At 54.0% G+C, this 20202-nt stretch overlaps 1 protein-coding gene across 5 annotated transcripts; it reads right to left on the bottom strand.

Moving 5' to 3' along the window:
- Nucleotides 1–992: 992 nt before the first annotated feature.
- Nucleotides 993–17826, bottom strand: FLCN (folliculin). 5 transcript variants are annotated; one of them, XM_042255755.2, is made up of 12 exons: nucleotides 17687–17826; nucleotides 13742–14013; nucleotides 12422–12568; nucleotides 11423–11644; nucleotides 10467–10627; nucleotides 9045–9136; nucleotides 7520–7710; nucleotides 5077–5190; nucleotides 4203–4326; nucleotides 3098–3229; nucleotides 2888–2993; nucleotides 993–2243 (listed from the first exon to the last, which is right to left on the bottom strand). In XM_042255755.2, the coding sequence occupies exons 2-12, from the start codon at nucleotides 13988–13990 to the stop codon at nucleotides 2042–2044; spliced, it is 1740 nt and encodes a 579-aa protein (XP_042111689.1). In that variant the 5' UTR covers nucleotides 13991–14013; nucleotides 17687–17826; the 3' UTR covers nucleotides 993–2041. The 5 variants fall into 5 exon arrangements, with proteins under 5 accessions (XP_042111689.1, XP_042111688.1, XP_042111692.1 ...); XM_042255754.1 differs by lacking the exon at nucleotides 17687–17826 and adding an exon at nucleotides 17580–17628; XM_042255758.1 differs by lacking the exon at nucleotides 17687–17826 and adding an exon at nucleotides 17580–17628 and having other exon boundaries at nucleotides 11465–11644.
- Nucleotides 17827–20202: the final 2376 nt, after the last annotated feature.

The raw sequence follows: 20202 nt of genomic DNA, 5'->3' as shown, positions 1-20202 counted from the left end.
CTAGTCACAGTAAATATTTTCACTTGTTTAAGCTGTTTACTGTTCACTTTCCTCACAAGATGGACATTTCAAAAGAGGAGGGAACTGTATTTTTAGCCCCTAAAATAATGCCTTGCAAATAGTAAGCAGTCAGTAACGAGTGGTTTTCTGTCTTTGTATCAATTTCCATTTGTTCACACATTATTTTCTTGATTTTCTCCACATCTTCCTTAAGTTCTTTGAGCAGCTTTGTTTTGAGAAACTTTAACACAGATGTTTTAAAGGCTTTGCCTAATATGTCTGCCGTTAAATCTTTTTCATGGACAGACTGTTGAATTCAGTTTTCCTTTCAATGTGCTGTCCACACCTTCCTGTTTCTTTGTATGTCTTGATTTTGTCGTTGCTGAACACTGGACGTTTAAATCCCCCCTTCCCAGGGGTTTACTGTTTTTTTGTTGTTGTTGTCATTTTTACTTTGTAGGCTCTTTACCAAGGAAGTGTAAACTTCAATTTTTCTCAGATTTTTTCCTGAGCCCTTCCCTGGAGTGCACAGTTACTTTTTCTCATTCGTGTAAATTGTTTATGAGTGTCCAACTCTTTAATGTCTTGCTCCTGAGAGGGGGAAAGAGGGCCCCAGCCCACCATCATTCCCTGACAGACACCTCATCCAGGGGTGGTGGGGTACAGCCTCAGTGGCTGCCCCTCTTTATCTGCACTCTGATCAGATGCAGCAATCAGGCACAAAGGACACCCACCCTCATTCCTGCAAGCTATATGCACGTTGATCCTGCCACATGGCTAGGGGTAGGAGAAGGGAACCTGAAATTGTACAAAGAGCTGAAACTGACTGAAAATTAATCACAATTTATTAAGTCTTTCCCTGGAAATTGTAAGCCTCCAGCAGAGAGTTCCATAACAGTTCTATTACTGGTCTTATTCTAACCATTTTATTTTCTGTGACTGATTCCAAGAAAATCTGAGGTATCAAACCAATAAAATCATGTAGTCAACAGTTTATAAAAATATATCTTTATTATTTTGATGTTCTTGCACAATACATATACCTAGTCATATAAACATGGTCTTCCTGTTAAATATAAATTAAACACAAAAAACAATAAACAAATCAGCAAAATTACTGGAAAATCCTTCCAAACCACAAATCCTTATTAAAAATGTACACAGGGACAATGAACCTGTCTTAAGACACCAAAATTAACTGCAGCCAAATGTAGACGTTTAAAGAAGCAATCAAGGGCAGAGTGATATGGAATAAAACTACAACGGGTGTCTCAGCTGTGTACGTAGTGAGCCAGGCCAGTCAAAGGACTCCAGTTGGCATTTTAGCAGAGTGTCATCTCTGTGCAAAAAGATCAGGGCTTGTCCTCAAGCTCAGGATACTCTCAAAGCAACCATAGCAGAGAATGGGCAGAAGAGTGGTGGTTAAAACTTAACTTAGAAACAGATAACTTAAAAACACGAATTCCAGATGCTCCAACGATGAGCGTGGAACATCCACTCCACCCAGAGCCATTCCCAGAGCTCTGACTTGAAGCCAGGTTATTAGCAGTGACTCCAGATTAGCACATACTCTGAAAAACCATAACTACAGGGAAACTCACAACACATACAAAACCTGGAAAACCCTTGTTGAATTCCAGAATAGAAAGGTTCAACCGCTAACCTTGACAGGATCTGACAGTGAGGCTGAGGTACCTCAGGTGAGGCTGAACAGACAGGAGATACATACTTTCCGTCCGTTCTTCTCCCCGAGGGGGCGCGAACGCAGGGGACAAACTGTCACAAGCCTCCAACTGCCTTCTTCAGGGCTGGAGCAGCTCAAAGTTTGTGGGATGGTGCCAAGAACCACACCAGGCGCGAACCCCACACAGAGAGCAGAGTTCAGCTCCAACAGCTTCTACTCCTGAGCAAACAGTGTCAGGTCAGCATTCGGATATAGGACCACCTGTGACCGCCATCAGAGACCTGTGTCTGAGCGTCACGGCAAGGTGGCCATTGCCACTTCGAGCAGGCCACCTAGACGCTTGTTCCCATGGTGGGGTCAGTTGCGAGGCTCCAAGGCCGTGGGGCTGCGGACCGTGGACATGAGGTGTGACTTGTAGGTTTTGCTCAGGCCTGTCATCCAGAACTTGAGCAGCTTGACGTTGTCCTCCTCAGATGCTCCAAGGATACTCAGGAGCTTCTGCGTGTCCTCTTTGGGCCGACTATCCACCTTGGTGAATTTAAAAAGGACCTTCACTTTGCTGTAGGAAATCAAAACCAAACACTCAGCTACCGTAACTCCACCAGCAGAGTTCTGGTCCTGGGGCCTAAGAGGCTTCAAGACCAGCAACAGCTTGATAAACAGAGCGGAACAGTAACAGGGGAGTCAGCACGGCACAGCAGCAGCTCACGCCTGCCCCGCCGTTTCCCACTTGCTCAGTTCTAATGCCGCTGCATCTAGACAGGGATGTTAAAAAAACAAACATTCCTTCCTGTTGTGAAAGGAACTGCCTGCTCTGAAGCTTCACTGCACTATTTAAAGTCGGAACGACGTTTGGCTAATTAATTGACAAAAAATTACTAAGAAGGCAGGAGGGAATAAAGTTATCTGCTGTAACACAATGGGAGCTATCCGATCTTTCAACTTTTTACGTTAATTAACCATCAAAAACAACTGCTTCCTTGGAGAGCACAGAGCAGCTTGAGGCCCAGGTGCCGAGTCACCTGCTCAAGGTCACCCAGCTGGCTGCACAGCGGTGGACTCGTAACCTTTCCCCTGCTGCACCGCCCCCAGCGCCACGGCCTCAGCTCTTTTTCTGGTTTGCCTCAGCAGAACGCCGTGCTGTTGGCACCCCAGCCCTCCCCAGAAAGCAAGACTCCAGGAGCAGCGACAGCGCATACTTACTTCATCCACTCTTCCTTGAGGCACACTAGGCACTGGTCCACCACGTCCACGGACAGGTTTTGGTTGGTCAGAGCAGCCTCCATTTTATTCAGGATGGTGGGGCCGACTGGGGGCAGGGCAGAGGGGGTCAACACCAGGAGAGCCTGAGCACCACCCCCCAACACCCCCCAGCTCATTTTGGGATGAGGTAGCCCGCTCAGCGGCACTTACCTCGGTCTGCGGCTACAGGACTCCCACTGGTCACCACAAACTCATACTTGCTGAGAGGCTGCTCACCCTCACACCCAACCGCGGGGAGGCTGGAGCGAGTGGCCGTGTGGACCTCCACAACCACAGCAAACTCTGGGGCAACACGGACACACTGCTCTGTCAAGTGTGCCCCTTCACCCCATGACAAGCCCACCTGACTCTGCGGCTCCGAATCATCTCAGACCATCCTGGGAGACACTCTAGCCACCCGAGTTTAATACCTGGACCTTTAAAATCTTCTGTCGTTTGTGAACACAGTTAAGAGTTCACTTTTGACTCAAACTAACAATACATCAAGTGACGATAACTATTGATTATGTCATATACCACAGTTGGCTGAATACTAAACTACTCTGTGAGAGGGATCCTGTGATAACCCTACTTCATAGGCAGGGAAACAGAGCATCTACGTGACTTGCACGAGGTCACATGGCTATGGCGGTAATAACATCAAGCCTGTCTTTGAGACTAGAGCCTGTGCTCTGCACACTGCCTCCTGGACTCACGGCCCAGCCTGAGAGCTGAAGGACGGCAGCTGTGACCAACCGTCTGACCATCTCACAGAATCACCAGAGGAACCTGGACATGCCAGGAGGTGGGGATGGGTGCCCAGGCTGATTCCCAAATGCCCCCAACTGAAGAGGGATGCCAATGAGCTTCTTGGCCGTTTTTCTAGAGCAGTGAGCTTGTCTGTCCCAAAGGTGGAGCTGAGCAGAGCATAGGCCACTGTGCTGAAGGGCAGGAGGGACGGATTTAAGGCAGATAAAATAGGAGACCAGAAAGAGGAAGACCACAGGGCAGAAGGATCAGTCCAGCAGGACTCCTGAACCATCCCCAGGATGGGACATGCTCCCACGGAGAGCCACACCCCAGCAAGCTACCCTAACCATAAGCTTGTCCAGCCCAACCTGCACCCGTCTTAAAGACAGAAAATAGAGGTTAATGCCATTGGGAAAGTGGGTCCTGCAACATGGGAACCTCCTGCCTCTGAGGCCAGCAGGTGCGGTCCTCAAACACCCAGTCGTGTGGTTTCACTCTGAGTCCCGAGGACCAACGAGGCACGAACCTGAGGCCAGCACGTGGGGAGGGATCTGCACGTTGGGGCTGAGGCCCAGGAAGTTGCAGCGGTAGGCCTCCTCGTACTGGCTGCTGTAGGGGATGACGCGGACACAGCCCACGGGCAGCATGGTCTGCAGGGACACACGGCCCAGAGTTGAGCACTGCCCCGGCTGAGTCCATCCCCACACCCTAGTGCACTCAGCACTTGTGCAGAGCCCCTTCCTCCCAGGGGGTCCCTAGTCTCCTGGCCCCAGGCCGTCTCCCCCACAGCCCCACCCTGGCCTGCTCAGCAGGGTTAGCTCGTCCTCCACTCTGCAGCTGCTCAGCTGTGTGTCTCTTCCCTCATCCCCAAACCTTTGAGAGACTGATCTCATGCCCTCAGGGCCTAGACAGAGGATGATACACACGCACCCTCAGAGCCAGACCCGGGCCGTGGCACCACTACACCTGTGGGGTGCACCACGGCGGGCCCATTGAGAACGCGCTGTGCAGAGGCCCTGGAGGCCGAGCCCACCCCCGGTGGAGGGGGCTTCTCAGAGGGGTGGGGATGGGGAAGCAGACAGGATGTGATCAGTCTATGAGGACAGCAAATTCCTCATGGGAAACAAAGCCACAAATCACTACCTTTTTTTTTCTAAATATCTTGGAGTTGAGCTGTGTGTGTCTTGTGGAATCAGTTCCAACCAGGGATGGGACCCAGGCCCTCATCAGTGAGAGGGCAGACGACCCCCATATTAATAGTGGAGAAAAACACAGATCTTAGATTCAGGCAATGAGTCTCTGACATGTCCTAACACCCACACCTCAAGTCCAGAGTTCATAAAACCCACCAGGCCAGTACTGTCTCCCTACCACCATGAGAGAAAAAAACACCCTCTCACCCGAAGGACTTCAAAGGCTGAATGGACGAGGTCTGAATCTCTGCTCTTCCAGATCACCTGGTTCCCCATGAGGACGTGCCAGGCCAGTGTGCGGAAAGACGGGGCACCCAGGACCTGAAAAACACAGCATACAGCTTTCCATCCAGACACTTTGCCTGTGGAGCAAAGGAGGCGGGCCAGGAGAGAGGAAGTCATCTACCTCCAGAGGGAGAAGGCAGAGTTGGGTGACATGCCCAAGGACAGGAAGGGGCAGGGGGCCCTCTCTAAATTCACAACTGAAAGCCTGAGCCCAAAGCTCTTGTACACTTCAACATCTTTCCTCCAATTTTATTCTTAAAAACTTAAAGCTGTTCATTCTAAGCTTTCTGCAACATACCTTCTCTCTCTACACACTTAACTATGGCTCAACCACTCAAGAGCGAACCAGGGTTGTGACTCTTTAGTACCAAGGAAGAGCGGGGTCTTCACACCGGCTCACCCAGGGCTGCCCTGTTCAGTGTGGATCCACGTCCAGAGCACACCTCCACTCCTCCTCCTGGGAGTGAGACTCCCTGATCTATCCTATCTCTGTTGTCGTTCAGTTGCTCAGTTGTGTCTAACTCTTTGTGACTCCGTGGACCATAGCCCGCCAGGCTCCTCTGTCCATGGGATCCTCCAGGCAAGAATACTGGAGTGGGTTGCCATTTTCTTCTCCAGGGGATCTTCCTGACCCAGGGATTAAATCCCATCTACTGTGTCTCCTGCTGCTGAGCCACCTGAGAAGCCCGTCTTGTCTTTTTCCTGCTTTAATCTAACGATTAACCCTGAGGCACTGACATTTTGCCGACAAAGGGCTGCCAAAGAATTGATGCTTTTGAACTGTGGTGTTGGAGAAGAGCCTTGAGGGTCCTTTGGACAGCAAGGAGAACAAACCAGTCAATCCTAAAGGAAATCTACCCTGAATATTCACTGGAAGGACTGATGTTTGGGAAGATTGAAGGCAGGAAGAGAAGGGGACGAAAGAGGACAAAACGGTTGGATGGCATCACCAACTCAATGGACATGAGTTTGAGCAAACTCCGGGAGATGGTGAAGGAAAGGGAAGCCTGGCGTGCTGAAGTCCATGGGGTCGCAAAGAGACGGACACGATGGAGTGACTGAACAACAACTCACAGCTGTGAAGACCTCATCCTGTTACCCAACACCACCCACCTCCGAGGACCTACCTCCAGGACCCACCCTGGCAGAACCCCAGACCCCTCCCAACTGTCATCCACAGAAACAATCAGCACGGCCTGCAGCCTAGTCAAGGACGAGCTGAGTGAATGGTTTTCACCCTGAAGTGCCACAGAGAACCTGTTGTTAATCAGGCTTTACTTAATTTTCCAAAAAACAAATCACTTGTCTTCTGACAGAATTCATGCTCAACCTAAAAAGAGAGAGTCTGAGAAGGAACTGTCGGCCTCTGTGAGCCAGTAGTCCCTCCCCCAGCACCCCCCTTGGTCATGCCCCACTCCCACCCGCACTGCCGCGCAGGCTCCCTCTTATACTGAATGACAAGCCCTTGTTTGAATGCAATTACTAGAGTTGGACACTCAGATCTCTTGATTCTTTGTAAGACTGCCCACTGTTTTCAATCTACAAAGCATCCATGCTGCATGCAAACCAACAATGTTGCTCAACTCCTTTAGAAGGTTCCAGAACCACAAGATACGAGACTCATGAAAAGCCGACTGCTGGGCCTCTCTTTAAAGACACCCCCTCTGGAGAAGGCAATGGCACCCCACTCCAGTACTCTTGCCTGGAAAATCCTATGGATGGAGGAGCCTTGTAAGCTGCAGTCCACGGGGTCGCTAAGAGTTGGATACGACTGAGCGACTTCACTTTTACTTTTCGCTTTCATGCATTGGAGAAGGCAACCTACTCCAGTGTTCTTGCCTGGAGAATCCCAGGGACGGGGAAGCCTGGTGGGCTGCTGTCTATGGGGTCACACAGAGTCAGACACGACTGAAGTGACTTAGCAGCAGAATGTCCTGTAAGGCTCTGTAATCTTGTCTGTATCTTTTCTGTAGTATTCTAGTGACTCCAAAGAATCTACGACTTCTGAAATGGTTTTAGGAATATAGTATATTATTCCTAAAAGTTGCCTACTCTCAAATGAACATATATGTCGAGTTTTCTGAATCACCATCATTTAGCATTAAAATCTTTAAATGTGAAAAAATAAAAAAATAAAAAAAAAATAAAGACACCCCCTCTATCCTCACTGAGCCTGGGGGCTCAGACACCCCAGATGCCCACTGTCATCTACAGTCACCCACTGAAAAGGTTCCTGGTCCCTCCCGAGCACAGCAGGCCTGAAGGACACGGTGTGCCACATGGAGATGAGCCAGAAGCAGAGGCGGGGGCTCCTGTCCCAGTGTCTGACCCCTCTATCCCCTCCCCTTCCCCAGCCACCACCTACCTGCCTCATGTGCCGGAGCGATTTGAACACGGAGAGCTTCCGTGGCTGCCAGGCTCCACAGTCTGAGAGCAAGGAAGACTCTGCTGGACACTTGGTCAGCTCCCGCCCCTCTGCCCCCTCTGACAGGGCAGGGCCTTTCTCCTCCTCTTCAGCCTCAGAGTTGTCCCAGCTTTCTGATTCCTCTTCCAACTCTGCAAGATGGACAACAACTCAAATTTCGCAGCATGCAGCCCTGGGTTCCTTTGCTCTCTGGACACCACCACCACTTCAGCCTGGGCACCTTGTGGTTAAACCGACCAGAAGACTACTGACTTCCAGTTCAGGCCAGCTGGCTATACTACTCGCTGCCTCTGGAGCCCTGGGGGGCCAGGAGCGGTCAGTCTGTGTTCTGTCCATGGCCAGTGGAAGAAGTCAAGCCAAGGCTGAGCAGAGCATGCAGGCGCTACCCTGAGGGCTCCACACGTCCTGCCCTGAAGTCAGTACCTTGCTCCTCGCCTTACAGAAAGGAGGCGCTTGTCATCTCAGTTCACCTCACAGCAGCCTCACGAATGCAGTATCCTCACTCCCTGTCACGCATGAGGGTCAGTGCCTGGGCAACACAGAATATAGACGCGTCCCAGAGCCGGATCTGAAGGCACATCTGACTCCAGCCTGTGCTCTGAACCCCTACATTCATCTTTTTGACAAAAATACAACCCAAGACGTGACAGTGAGCCCTGCACATCTGCACCTCTCTCAACACTCTCGACTCTGTGTAAACAGATTTCACCAACAGACTGCCCTTGCCCTCTTTACCAGCGAAGAAACGCGCAATCACTATAATCAATGGTCCACGGTCGACTGCACCGTGAGAGCACCATGGTGAACTGTGGTCCAGTGCCTCGCCCTTGCAGGGAAGCCTGTTCAGATGCAAGTCACCTGACGACAGAAACAACCTTGAAACAGCTCCAGCTTGTTAAGGTCAAGCATTTGCAAGCAGCAGCTTGTCAAGCACAACACGAGTCTTGTTCACCCCACATCGCTACATCACTAAAAATCCAATCATCTCCAAAAGAAACGTGGACTCTCAGACCCCCAGGTGGTTACCCAGATGTGGAGAGCTGACCACAGACCTGAGGAAGGTGGCCCAGACACCAGGGTTAGGAGCCACTGCCCTGATGAAACCCTTGGGTCCTGTGAAGCACAGCACTCTACTGTTACAGAACAGAGTAGGGAGCAGGCCCCGTCCAGAGAGGCAGGAAGGTTGAGCCTTGCTCACCTGACTCCCCAACCCCAACCCTCCCCACCTGAGCAACAGCTTCAGGGGTCAAGGGAGGCTTTTCCAACCTGCCTGGACAGACTCTCACGGAGACCATAAAGGAAGATGAGACAGGAAACCCCAATAAAACCAAGAAGAGCTAAAGGGCCAGTTTCTGCTCCCAGGGTGCCCTCCATCAGCTCTCTGCCAGGACAGAGGGGTGGACTGAGCACAGGACAACCCTACAGCCACCCCCCAGGCTCCCAGCATGAGCACCTCCCTGCTTACCTGCAAGTTGCTCCATCTGGACCAAGGTGTCCTCGGTGGGTGCGCCTTCCAGGAGCTTCTCAGTCAGCCGGCTGCCGCATGCTTTCAGGAGCCTGAGAACAGAGCATCAACTATGAAATGTTCTTGCTAAAAGGAAAACAGGACTCGAAACCAATGGACCCTGCTGATCTGACTACCAGATAACAGAACACTCGGGCATAAGGACGCAGCTGAGCACCGTCCAGTGGTTGCTATCAGCCAGGGGTCCAGCAAAGCCAGGAGCAGGGGTGCAGGAGGAGCTGTCCCTGACAGAGACCCAGCAGCACCTGCACCCGTGGCGATACAGCCCCCATGCCAGGTGAAGCCTGAGGCAGCACAGGACAGCGAGCGTGGATGGGGCTGGAGGAAGCTACAGGAGGAGTCCACTTCATGGCATGTGATGACTTAATGGCTGAGGCATACAACTAAGATTTGCCTTAAAAAACATTCTAGAATAAAAAAGTGAGGGAACATATGAAAAAGCATTAAAACATTGATAACTGCTGAAGCAAGACAGCAAGGGTGTGTAGTACTTCTTACACGTTGGGTCTGTCTGATAATTTTTGTAATTAACGGTTTTTAAAATATAAATTTATTTATTTAATTGGAGGCAAATTACTTTACAATATTGTATCGCTTTTGCCACACGTCATAAAATAATTTTTAAAAGACAGAACACTTGGGTGGGGAGACATGTTCCTCCCTTAGTCTGCAGGTTCTCAGCAGCTGCACTATAGGATTTCCATGTGAGCACATGGCTTAGGTGACGCTGCACAGGATGAGAACCTGGGGTGTCTGGAAGGAACGTACCCTGCAGGGGAGGGACAGAAACAGTCTGGCGGGTGGGCAGACTGCAGTGGTTTCCAGGTTGTCCACAAGTCTCTTCCCTCCACACGGTGGAGCCTGAGCCTCCTACCTGCCTCAGGTGGGCCCCTCTAACGACAGCAGGTGAAGGCAGATCTGAGGCCACTGAGGCCTGGGTGTAAGAGCGCCAAGCCCACCTCACTCTCCCAGGTCACTGGCACAACAACGGTGAAGGGCTGAGGCTGCCCGCCCACAGCTGGACCAACCTGCTAGCCCCGAGAGGGAGCCAGCTTCAGAGAACAGAAGCTCCTCCTGAGACCAGAGCAGCCCAGGTCAGCCCCCTCCAAATACTGACCCATAAGAGCTGAGCAGTGTAAGCATTCACTGCTGTCCCAGGAGAGGAGAAACCACCGGCCTTGGCCTGGGACCAGCAGCTAAAAAGCAGCACCTTCTCAGTGACCTCTGCGTGCTCAGGGGCAAGGATGACTGGGCCAAGCTCAGGCTCACGAGCCACACACAGGTGCACCCAGCGATGGTCCCCCTAACCTAGGCACAGTCTGGCCAGCACTCTAGCAGCCGCGAGAAGACCAGTCTGGTTACCAGGCAAAGGAGGTGTGCAGGCAGGCCCACAGGCTGTCATCGTTAGTCAAGGACGTCAGTGAGCGGGCGGCGTTGCCATTCCTCTGGTGCAGGAATGGGGTGAACGCTGTATTCATCCTCTGGGCACGCTGCGGGCACCCGAACTGCTCCGCTTCAAATACCTGAGTCACGGAGGGAGAGGACGGCCCTTCAGGACAATCCCAGCTGGCAGCCCAGGGCCCTCTGCTCTCTGGATCCAGAAGAAAGACGGGGCTGCCATTCCCACCCCAGCAGGACACTCTGTCCCCATGCAGTCAGAAGCCGCCTGAAAAGAGCATCAGTTAAGAATTTCTCCTGCAGCCTCCCCGCTCAAGGTGGCCATGGGGCTGCTCTCCCAGTGCTCTTGGCTCCCCCTCCAGGCACGGGGGCTTCCACTGCTCAGACCCTGTCCGGGGGGATACACAACCACCCCCCACAAGGAGACGAGCCAGGCCTCCAGGCCCAAGTGCCCCCCAAGCAGGCACCTGTGACCAGCAGGCCCCCACAGCTGCCGCCCCAGCCACCAGGCTGACATGGTGAGCAGAGCCCTCTCGCCTGAACTGGACACAGAGCAGCAACAAGCCACTGGGGTTTAGGGACTGTCTGTTACCAGAGCACCACCAGCCTGTCCCCCCCCAGGTGGCCCTGGACGTCCACGTGGAATGTGAGTCTGCCACACCGTTAGGGACAGGCTTCTGAAACGATGGTGAGAGGAAGCAAAGACCAGCAGGGATCATGCCAGAGCGTCTGACTGCAGTTAAGCCAGAGCTGAGTAAGAACCAGGGCAGTGAGACTCGAGAGAGACAGGCTGGCCTCCAGCTTGTGGCCACAACTGACTCTGCAGTGGTCAGGACCCCCAGGCAGGCACGCTGGCCCCCTCCTGTTCCCTCTGCGTGGAGCCCTCCCATCCCGCCCCCGCCGCCCAGCCTCCTGGCCACCTTGAGCGCCTTGCCCTGGAGCTCGTCGATGATCCCGCGGACCTTGCCCAGCAGGAAGGGCCAGGAGTTGATGAGGTAGATGCGGTCCATCATGATGGCGATGATGCTGTACCAGCGCTGGAAGCCCCGGGCCAGGCTGTCCTTGATGAAGAATGTGTGGCTGAACACGAAGCCATGCTGCTCGTCCCCAAAGAAGATGGGGCCCTCGCGGCCAGGGCAGACCTGCGACACAAGGACAGAGCTCCAGGACACCACCCTCTATACGCAGGTGACTCCTGCTCAGACAGTTCTTCCTGCACTAATGAACCAACACCGATTACAGGGAGAGTGGAAAAGGAGGAGGAGAGAGGAAACACCCGCTTCCATCTCTCCTGTGATCAAACTCCCCAAAGAGAAGGTTCATTACTGTGGAACGCAAGGGCCAGCGGATTCCTTAATTTCTTTCCACCTTGAGTCATATATAACTCCCGTAAAAATATGTGATCTACCCCAGGCTCAGATCTGCCAACATCACTCATTTGGAACATATCGGAGGGAGGACAAGCCTCGAAGGTCTGAAAGTGGGTACAGTGACAGGAAGCATGAGCGAGTAAACCACAAATTCTCCACGACAGAGACATACAAGCTAAGACGTGGAACGCAACAGCAGTAGTCACATGTCTTAGAAACACCCTGACTCACTCCCTGGTTAACTCAGAGAGCACGCAGTGGGCACTGAGGCTGTGACATGGCGGGGACATCTGATGGGAGTGACATGGCCTACACACACTCTACACATTAGCAGTACATCCGGGAAGAACAAAGACTGCAGGCCCAGCGCTTACAAGGGTGAGCTAGCAACCAGCCAGGGTGCTCTGCAGCTCACTCTGGAGGCCTGCCTGCCCGCGTGCTTCATGACAGGACTGCCAGCTGCCTGCCCGCCCATGACCAACACTGATGCTGCCCAGGCTGGAGTGTATGGGAACGACTCCTCAGAGGGCCCAGGTCATGGGCACTCACCTCACAGCTCAGGCTCCGCACGCAGGCCTGACGGACGATGCTGAAGAGCTGGGGGTGGTTGGGGTGCTGATGACTGACATACTTGATCGAGGTCTCCTTGTCATGGCTGATGTAGCCGGGGTGCCCTGCAGCAAGTGACCGGCAGCCCTGCTCACGAGAGACACAAGAAAACTAGTTAGTCAGGAAGCAAGCAACACACATTCTTCCCCTTGTGCGAATCTCAAGCAAAAGAATCTATTTTTGTAAAATACAACTGGCTCCTAGAGTTACACTGGCTGAGGAGCTCCGTTTCCTGAACAGGAAAACCCAGATGGGAACCTCACAGTGGCCATTGGATCTAGTCTACCACACGCCCACAGCAGGAGTCCTGGGGAGCTTGGTACCTACCACTCATCTAACTTGAGGCACGAACCCAAGACAGTCACCACAAGCACCCCCACCCTCGAGGCAGCAAAACAGGCTCGGAGCCGAGCAGCGGCTCACAACAGCCTGTGCTGGCCTCCACTCTGATCTGGGCACAACACTGAGCAGGGCCTCAGGAGGCAGCCACACTCTGGAAATACAGGCTCAGACCCTCTGCCATGGAAGTGGGCTGGACCAGTGGCCCTGTCTGCTGCCTCTTTGAAGCCACCGCCACATTGGTGCCAAGGCTGTGTGTCCCCAAGGCAACCCCTCCTTGTGCGATGCAGGACCCTTCCAAGGCCATTCTAGCTCAAGGACCCTCCCCCAAGGTCCCATTGCCCAGGCCCCCCTCCTGCCTGCCTCCCTGTCACAGGTGTCACCTGCTCACCTTTGCCCTTCCCCACCTTTGCTTCCTCCCTCTCAACCCCTCACAATCAATCAACCTCAAGCTTGCTGACTGCTTCTCAACAAACCCAAACTAACGTGGCTGGATTTCTGTCCACCCTGCATGGCAGGTCCAACACCACTCAATTTTCAGTCCCAACCCAGGGTCTGCACGTGAAGAATCAGCCTGGTTTGGGGACCTGATCTTCATCGCCCAGAGCTCAGGAAGCAGGCAGAGTGCTTGAGAGGAAGACACCTGACTGAGGGGACAGGAGAGGAGGTCGTCAGCGTGTGAGCACTGTGCAGAGGGGAGGCCGGAAAGGCAGGCTCTGTGATGGTGGCAAGCGCCTGCTGGCCCAGAGGGGCTGGAAAGAGCAAGAGCTGGCATGAGGGGAAAGAGTCAGAGGGAAGAGAGGCAGCAAGTGCATCCCAAGGGCCCAGAGCTGGGAGGTCACATCCATGACCAGGAGGTCAAGCCCAAGCCCCTGCAGAGAAGAAACACACCCCCACCCCGGGGCCCCAAGAGACACTGGCCTCACACATGTCCGACTTCTTGGGCCCCGGGCTGCTGGACTCTGCGCTGGCACCTTCTGCTGGGCTGTGTGCCCGGATACGACTGCTCATCTGAATGCCACCCTCCTCCTCGTCCACTGGCTCGCCTCGGCCGGCGCCGTCTCCACTACCAGCCCCCTGCGGCAGCGGGGCGTGCAGGACCTCCGTGCAGAAGAGCGTGCGGGGGCCGTGCAGCTCGCAGAAGTGACAGAGCGCGACGATGGCGTTCATGGTGCCCTAGAGATGGTGCTGGGCTGTGGGAAGAGAGAAATGCCCGAGATAGCCCCAGAACCTGCCCACTCCAGGGCCCAGCGACCTGAGGGCTGTCCCTACCCTGTGGGGGCGGGTCATCTGGTCAGCGGCACTGCTAAGCACCCAGTCTGGATCATCATGGCACCGCATGCAGGGACACAAAACAGACACCGTCCCTGGCACATGGAGTGAGGACCAACAAGACACACAGAACTTGGGGTCACACAGAAACCCTTCAGTCAGGACCGTGATGGCAGGGCTTGTGGGGACAAGAAGGGACAGTGCCCTGGGGCGCCTGTTCCATGATCAGCCGTGGGGCAGCTCCAGTGCCAGGCAGCGCTTCAGGTGCCATGCTGCTGCCTCATAGAGCCCACCTCCCGGGAGGGGAGGGAAGCAGGGCCACTGCTTCCTCTCCTGTGGCGACAGCATCAGGGAGACAAGGCCAGGGGTCAAGGGCAGAGAAGCCCTGGAGGCAGCGGGGTCTTGTTTCGGACAAAAGGGCTCCTGATTGAGAGCTGAAGGAGCAGAGGGCACCACAAAGGCTGAGGAGGGGGCGTGAGGGGGTGTGAATGTTTGCAGAGCTGGGGGTGAGGGCAGAAGTCAAGCGGAGGTGGGTTTTAGGGCCATGATAAGACCCCAAACTATCTTTCAGAGATTAGAGAACCTGTGGGAATTCTGATGAAAAACACAATAAATCTGAATGTTACTTTAAAAGATCATTTTGGTGGCTGTCCCAGGTAGACACAGGGAAGCCAGCTGGCCTGGGCCAGGCCGGGCAGGGGAAGGAGGTGAGGACAGTCCGTGCGTGACTGTACCCCAAGGAGAAAAGCAGACGCTGCTCATGGGCGGGTTGCGGAGGACGAGGAAGGAAGCAGGGCCAAGGGAGCTGGGAGCAGAGAGCAGTGCTGAGGTAAGCCCCCGGCTGAGATGACGACAGGCTGGCATGGGGCGGGGGCAGCGCTGAGTGGGGCAGTCAGGGCTGGGGGTCCCTGGGCCGCTAGAGCATAGATGTGAGAGGAAGGAAGAGCTGGTCAAGGGGACAGAGAATGACCGGCAGCGAGACAAAGTGCACTGTCACTCCAGGGACCACGGAGCAAAATCCACGAGGGAAGCAGAGTCCTGGAAGGGCCAGGGGGCAGAGGGGTGTGGGCACCAAGAAGGCGGAGGTGGCGGGGGGGGGGCGGTGCAGACACAAGTGTCCTCTGCTGGGGAAACCTTAGAGGTGGGGGGTATCCGCTGGGCTGCAGCAGTACTGGAGGCACAGAGGTGAGATGCTGACAGCCCGGCGGACCTGACACGCGCCACACAGCAGGGCCTGGGAGGCAGGCTAAAATGGGGAAAGTCTGTGTTTACCACAGCAGTAAAGTGTGGCCAAGCACTCAGCTGCCACTGCACTGGAGCATGAGGGTCACAGCGGAAGCGGCAGAGTCAACCCAAAAGAGATGCCTGACGACCAGACAGGAGGAGGGGTGGCTGGAAGGCTCAGCGAGCCAGAGTATGGGGGGGGGGGTGGTCCTAGAGGAAGGTGGGCAGTGGGAGAGAAGATAGTTTAAGACAAGAGGACACTTCGCTGGAAGACCTTGAGTTCCATGGAGATTCTGGAGAGCCGCACGAAGAGGCAGGGCTAGGGAGAAGGGTCCAGAATGCCACCCCCACCCCGCCCCCCGCCTGAAGACCTCTACTGGCTCATTGCCCCTCCTAAGTGCTCATGCCCATCCATCACTCTCTCCCCTCTCCCTGCTTTATTGTACTGGATCATATACTTTGTCTCATCTTCAGCAGTTCCTTGCACATAGCGGGCACCAAGTTAACACGTGTTAAATAAATAAGTGAATTTAGGAGCTGCCTGGAGAGAGGACAGTTGTTGCCACAGAAAGTGGAACACTTGTGGAGGGTGTCCACGTGAACCTCTATACTTATCAGGGCCACATGGCCACCATCCCACCTAGGTGACAGCCAGCGGGGCCATTTGCACGAGTTGGGCAGGGCAACACAGTCACACCTCAGCTTCAAGACCTGCCATTTTCTAGGCAAGGAAAAGTATCAGAGCCAATTCTAAGAGCAGCGGGCATGGGAAAAAAAATAAAGTAAGCTGCTTACAGCCAACCTCGAGACTTCCCTGGTGGTTCAGACGGTAAAGCGTCTGCCTACAGTGCGGGAGACCTGGGTTCGATCCCTGGGTTGGAAAGATGCCCTGGAGAAGGAAATGGCAACCCACTCCAGTATTCTTGCTTGGAAAATCCCATAGACGGAGAAGCCTGGTATCACAATGAGTTGGACACGACTGAGTGACTTCACTTTCATAGCCAACCTCAAGTGACAACATGAAAGAGGACGTGGGGACCCCACAGTTCTCAGTGCTTCAGCAGGGGCTCGCCCTGTAAGCTGCGGCCCACAGAAAGTTGATGATGTGATCACAGAGTCCAATGTCTGATCCCTTGAGACACAAGTATTTATATTTAAATATCCTTGTAAAGTTTAAGATATTTAAGTACATAAAGTCATCATCCTTCCTACTCTTGGTTACACATCAGGCCCATTTAACCCTTCAGACCACAGCCCAGCCTGTGGGCAGAGGTGATGCTGCTAAGCTTCTTCTGAGCACCCAAGATCAAACTGTCAGGCTACTCTTTTTCTGAGTGACACTCACTCCTGTCTGACAGGACTTCTGACTCCTGGGATCACAGCCGATATAAAACTTAGCTCTTCAGCCGCTCATCTACAGACTCAAGAAAATCTCTCTCCAGCCCCGAGTAGCCAGGTGATGTCCAACGGGTCCAAATACCTCTCTCAGCATCAGCCTAAAGCTGAGCGCCACCGGCCTGGGAGGGAGCCACGGCCCGAGGGAACCACGGCCCCAGGCACCCTACCTCGGGCAGCGTGAGGCCGGGTCTCCGACTCCAATCTCTACCGGATGCCCAGCAGTCACTCCTCCCCAACCAGCTTTCCAGAAGACAAGAAGCAGCAGAAACCCTCCCCCGCTGGAGACGCTCCTCAACAGGACACCTTGTCGGGCAGGGTGCTGCCCACGCCCTCTCCCACCGCGACAGGAACGTGAGCAACCCCCCGCCCGGGGCACCCCGCCCCTGCAATCCGGCCGGAGGACCGAGTAGGGTTAAGGACGGTCTGGGCACCAACACTCGACAGACAAGCCCAGTTCACGGCGGCTCTCGCCCCACATCGGACGGACTGCAGCTCCCCGACGGCAGCACGGCCTCCGGTACCAGAGACGGGCGTGTGACCCTCGAGGGCATTGAACCACTAAACACTTGGCGCGTGAGCACGTCCACCCCGGGGGTCCCCGTGCTGGGGACCCAATGCCGCCGGCCGCCGCGACCCACCCTTTCGCGACGAGGCCGCGCCTGACCTCACGCGCCAAGCTGGGGGCCTCCTCAGCTCCAGGCCGCCGCACCCCGCCCCCGGCCCGACCTCCCCGCCAGCGGGATCACCCCCCTCGCCCGGAACAGCGTCCCTACTAACCCGACCGGCTGCGGCCCGCCCTGCTCCGAGCCCTCCACCGCGCCGCCCCTCTCGGATCTCCGCCCCCCCGCACCCCGGCTGCCCTCACCAAGTCCCCTCACAAGGGGCCGCGCCCGCCTCGGGCGCGTGACTCTGTCGGGCCGTACCACCGCCCGGAGCCGCGGAGGGGGAGCCGGCCGGCAGACGCCCCCGTACCAGAGGCGCGCGGAGCTCCGCCAGACCCACATCCCGGGAAGACCGCACGGGTCTGGGAGCTCCGAAGTCCAGTGGAACCTTAGAACGGTTGCCAGACCCGTCCTCTCCGCCGCCCAGCCCGCGCCCCCACCGAGAAGCCCGGAGTGGTTGCGCCCGCGCGGGCCGGTGGGGGGCGGGGAGGGGTGGAGGAAACCATTCCAGGAGAGGGGAGGATGAGTTAATTTAAAGAGCATTTTTTAAAGAGAATTGAGGAAAAGTAGATCCATTCTAGGACTCCTGGCTCATACCAGGAGGAAGAGAGAAAAAGGACGTCGCGGATATATAGGATGCTATAATTTCTTTTCGTTTTACCGTTTTTATTAAATTTCCGATGGAACCAGTGTTCGGTGGAGCGCGCGGGCCGGGGGCGGGGCAGGAGGCGGCCGCTGGGTGTCTTAAGAACAGCGCGACGCGGGGACCGGGGCCTGGGAGCGCGCAAGCGCGATTCACCCCGCCTGCCCTCACCCGCTGTAGCACGTCGTTTTAAATGTGGAAAATTCTGAAAGAGATGGGAATACCAGACCACCTAACCTGCCTCTTGAGAAATCTGTATGCAGGTCAGGAAGCAACAGTTAGAACTGCACATGGAACAACAGACTGGTTCCAAATAGGAAAAGGAGTACGTCAAGGCTGTATATTGTCACCCTGCTTATTTAACTTCTATGCAGAGTACATCATGAGAAACGCTGGACTGGAAGAAACACAAGCTGGAATCAAGATTGCCAGGAGAAATATCAATAACCTCAGATATGCAGATGACACCACCCTTATGGCAGAAAGTGAAGAGGAACTAAAAAGCCTCTTGATGAAAGTGAAAGAGGAGAGGGAAAAAGCTGGCTTAAAGCTCAACATTCAGAAAACGAAGATCATGGCATCCGGTCTCATCACTTCATGGGAAGTAGATGGGAAACAGTAGAAACAGTGTCAGACTTTATTTTGAGGGGCTCCAAAATCACCGCAGATGGTGACTGCAGCCATGAAATTAAAAGACGCTTACTCCTTGGAAGAAAAGTTATGACCAATCTAGATAGTATATTCAAAAGCAGAGACATTACTTTGCCGACTAAGGTCTGTCTAGTCAAGGCTATGGTTTTTCCTGTGGTCATGTATGGATGTGAGAGTTGGACTGTGAAGAAGGCTGAGTGCTGAAGAATTGATGCGTTTGAACAGTGGTGTTGGAGAAGACTCTTGAGAGTCCCTTGGACTGCAAGGAGATCCAACCAGTCCATTCTGAAGATCAACCCTGGGATTTCTTTGGAAGGAGTGATGCTAAAGCTGAAACTCCAGTACTTTTGGCCACCTCATGCGAAGAGTTGACTCATTGGGAAAGACTCTGATGCTGGGAGGGATTGTGGGCAGGAGGAGAAGGGGACGACAGAGGATGAGATGGCTGGATGGCATCACTGACTCAATGGACGTGAGTCTGAGTGAACTCCAGGAGATGGTGATTGACAGGGAGGCCTGGCGTGCTACAATTCATGGGGTCGCAAAGAGTCGGACGTGACTGAGCGACTGAACTGAACTGAACTGAACTATGGAGTGATGATCCCTGGTGGCTCAGTGGTAAAGGATTCGCCTGCCAGTGTCATGAGACGCGGGTTCGATCCCTGGGTCGGAAACATCACCTGGAGGAGGAAATGGCTACCCACGCCAGTATTCTAACCTGAAGAATCCCATGGAGAGGAGCCTCATGGGCTATCAGATAGAGTCCATGTGCCGCAAAGATTCAGGCATGACAGCGACTGATCAACAATCTTCTCTGTACTTAAGAGATCGGTCCAAAAGTTTTCAGCTCATAATGTGTGTGGCCGAGGTGAGTGGGCGCACAGTGGCCAGGAGCTGAGGGCCTGTGACTGACTCGCGGGCCACACCTCTCTGGCTTCTGTCCTGAGCGAGGACGCATTGTTTTCTGTCTCCTTTTACTTTGTGGTAAGATGGGAGTACCAGACCACCTTAACATGTCTCCTGAGGAACCTGTCTGCAAGTCAGGAAGCAACAATTAGAACTGGAGTTGGCACTGCTGAAAGAAAGTAAAAGTGTTAGTCGCCCAGTCTTGTCCGACTCTTTGCGATCCCATGGCCTGTAGCCCTCCAGACTCCCCTGTCCATAGATTTCTCCAGGCAAGAATACTGGAGTGGGTAGGCGTTCCCTTCTCCAGGGGATCTTACCGACCCAGGGATTGAACCCAGATCTCATGCATTGAAGGCGAATTTTTTACCCTCTAAGCCACATTAAATGGTACTCTGGTTCAAAATTGGGAAAGGAGTATATTTCCCAAGGGTGACAAGGCTGTATATTGTCATCCTCCTTATTTAACTTATATGCGAAGTACATCATGCAAAATGCCGTACTGGATGAATCACAAGCTGGAATCATGATTGCTGGGAGAAATATCAACAACCTCAGACAAGCAGATGATACCACTTTATGGCAGGAAGTGAAGAGGAACTAGAGAGTCTCTCGATGAGGGTCAAAGA

The sequence above is a fragment of the Ovis aries genome, chromosome 11 (genome assembly GCF_016772045.2).
Source record: "Ovis aries strain OAR_USU_Benz2616 breed Rambouillet chromosome 11, ARS-UI_Ramb_v3.0, whole genome shotgun sequence".
NCBI classification, from domain to species: Eukaryota; Metazoa; Chordata; class Mammalia; order Artiodactyla; family Bovidae; genus Ovis; species Ovis aries.
This window is presented reverse-complemented; position numbering and strand designations above follow the sequence as displayed.

Bases quoted from the DNA above. Each gene is read 5' to 3' on its own strand.
- FLCN (XM_042255755.2), bottom strand. From the start codon at position 13,990: ATGAACGCCATCGTCGCGCTCTGTCACTTCTGCGAGCTGCACGGCCCC. The intron at 3,230-4,202 runs GTTCGTGCCTCG...GTGTTGCCCCAG, and splicing joins TCCCCACGTGCTGGCCTCAG to AGTTTGCTGTGGTTGTGGAG. The intron at 2,244-2,887 runs GTAAGTATGCGC...GATTTCCTACAG, and splicing joins CTCAAGGAAGAGTGGATGAA to CAAAGTGAAGGTCCTTTTTA.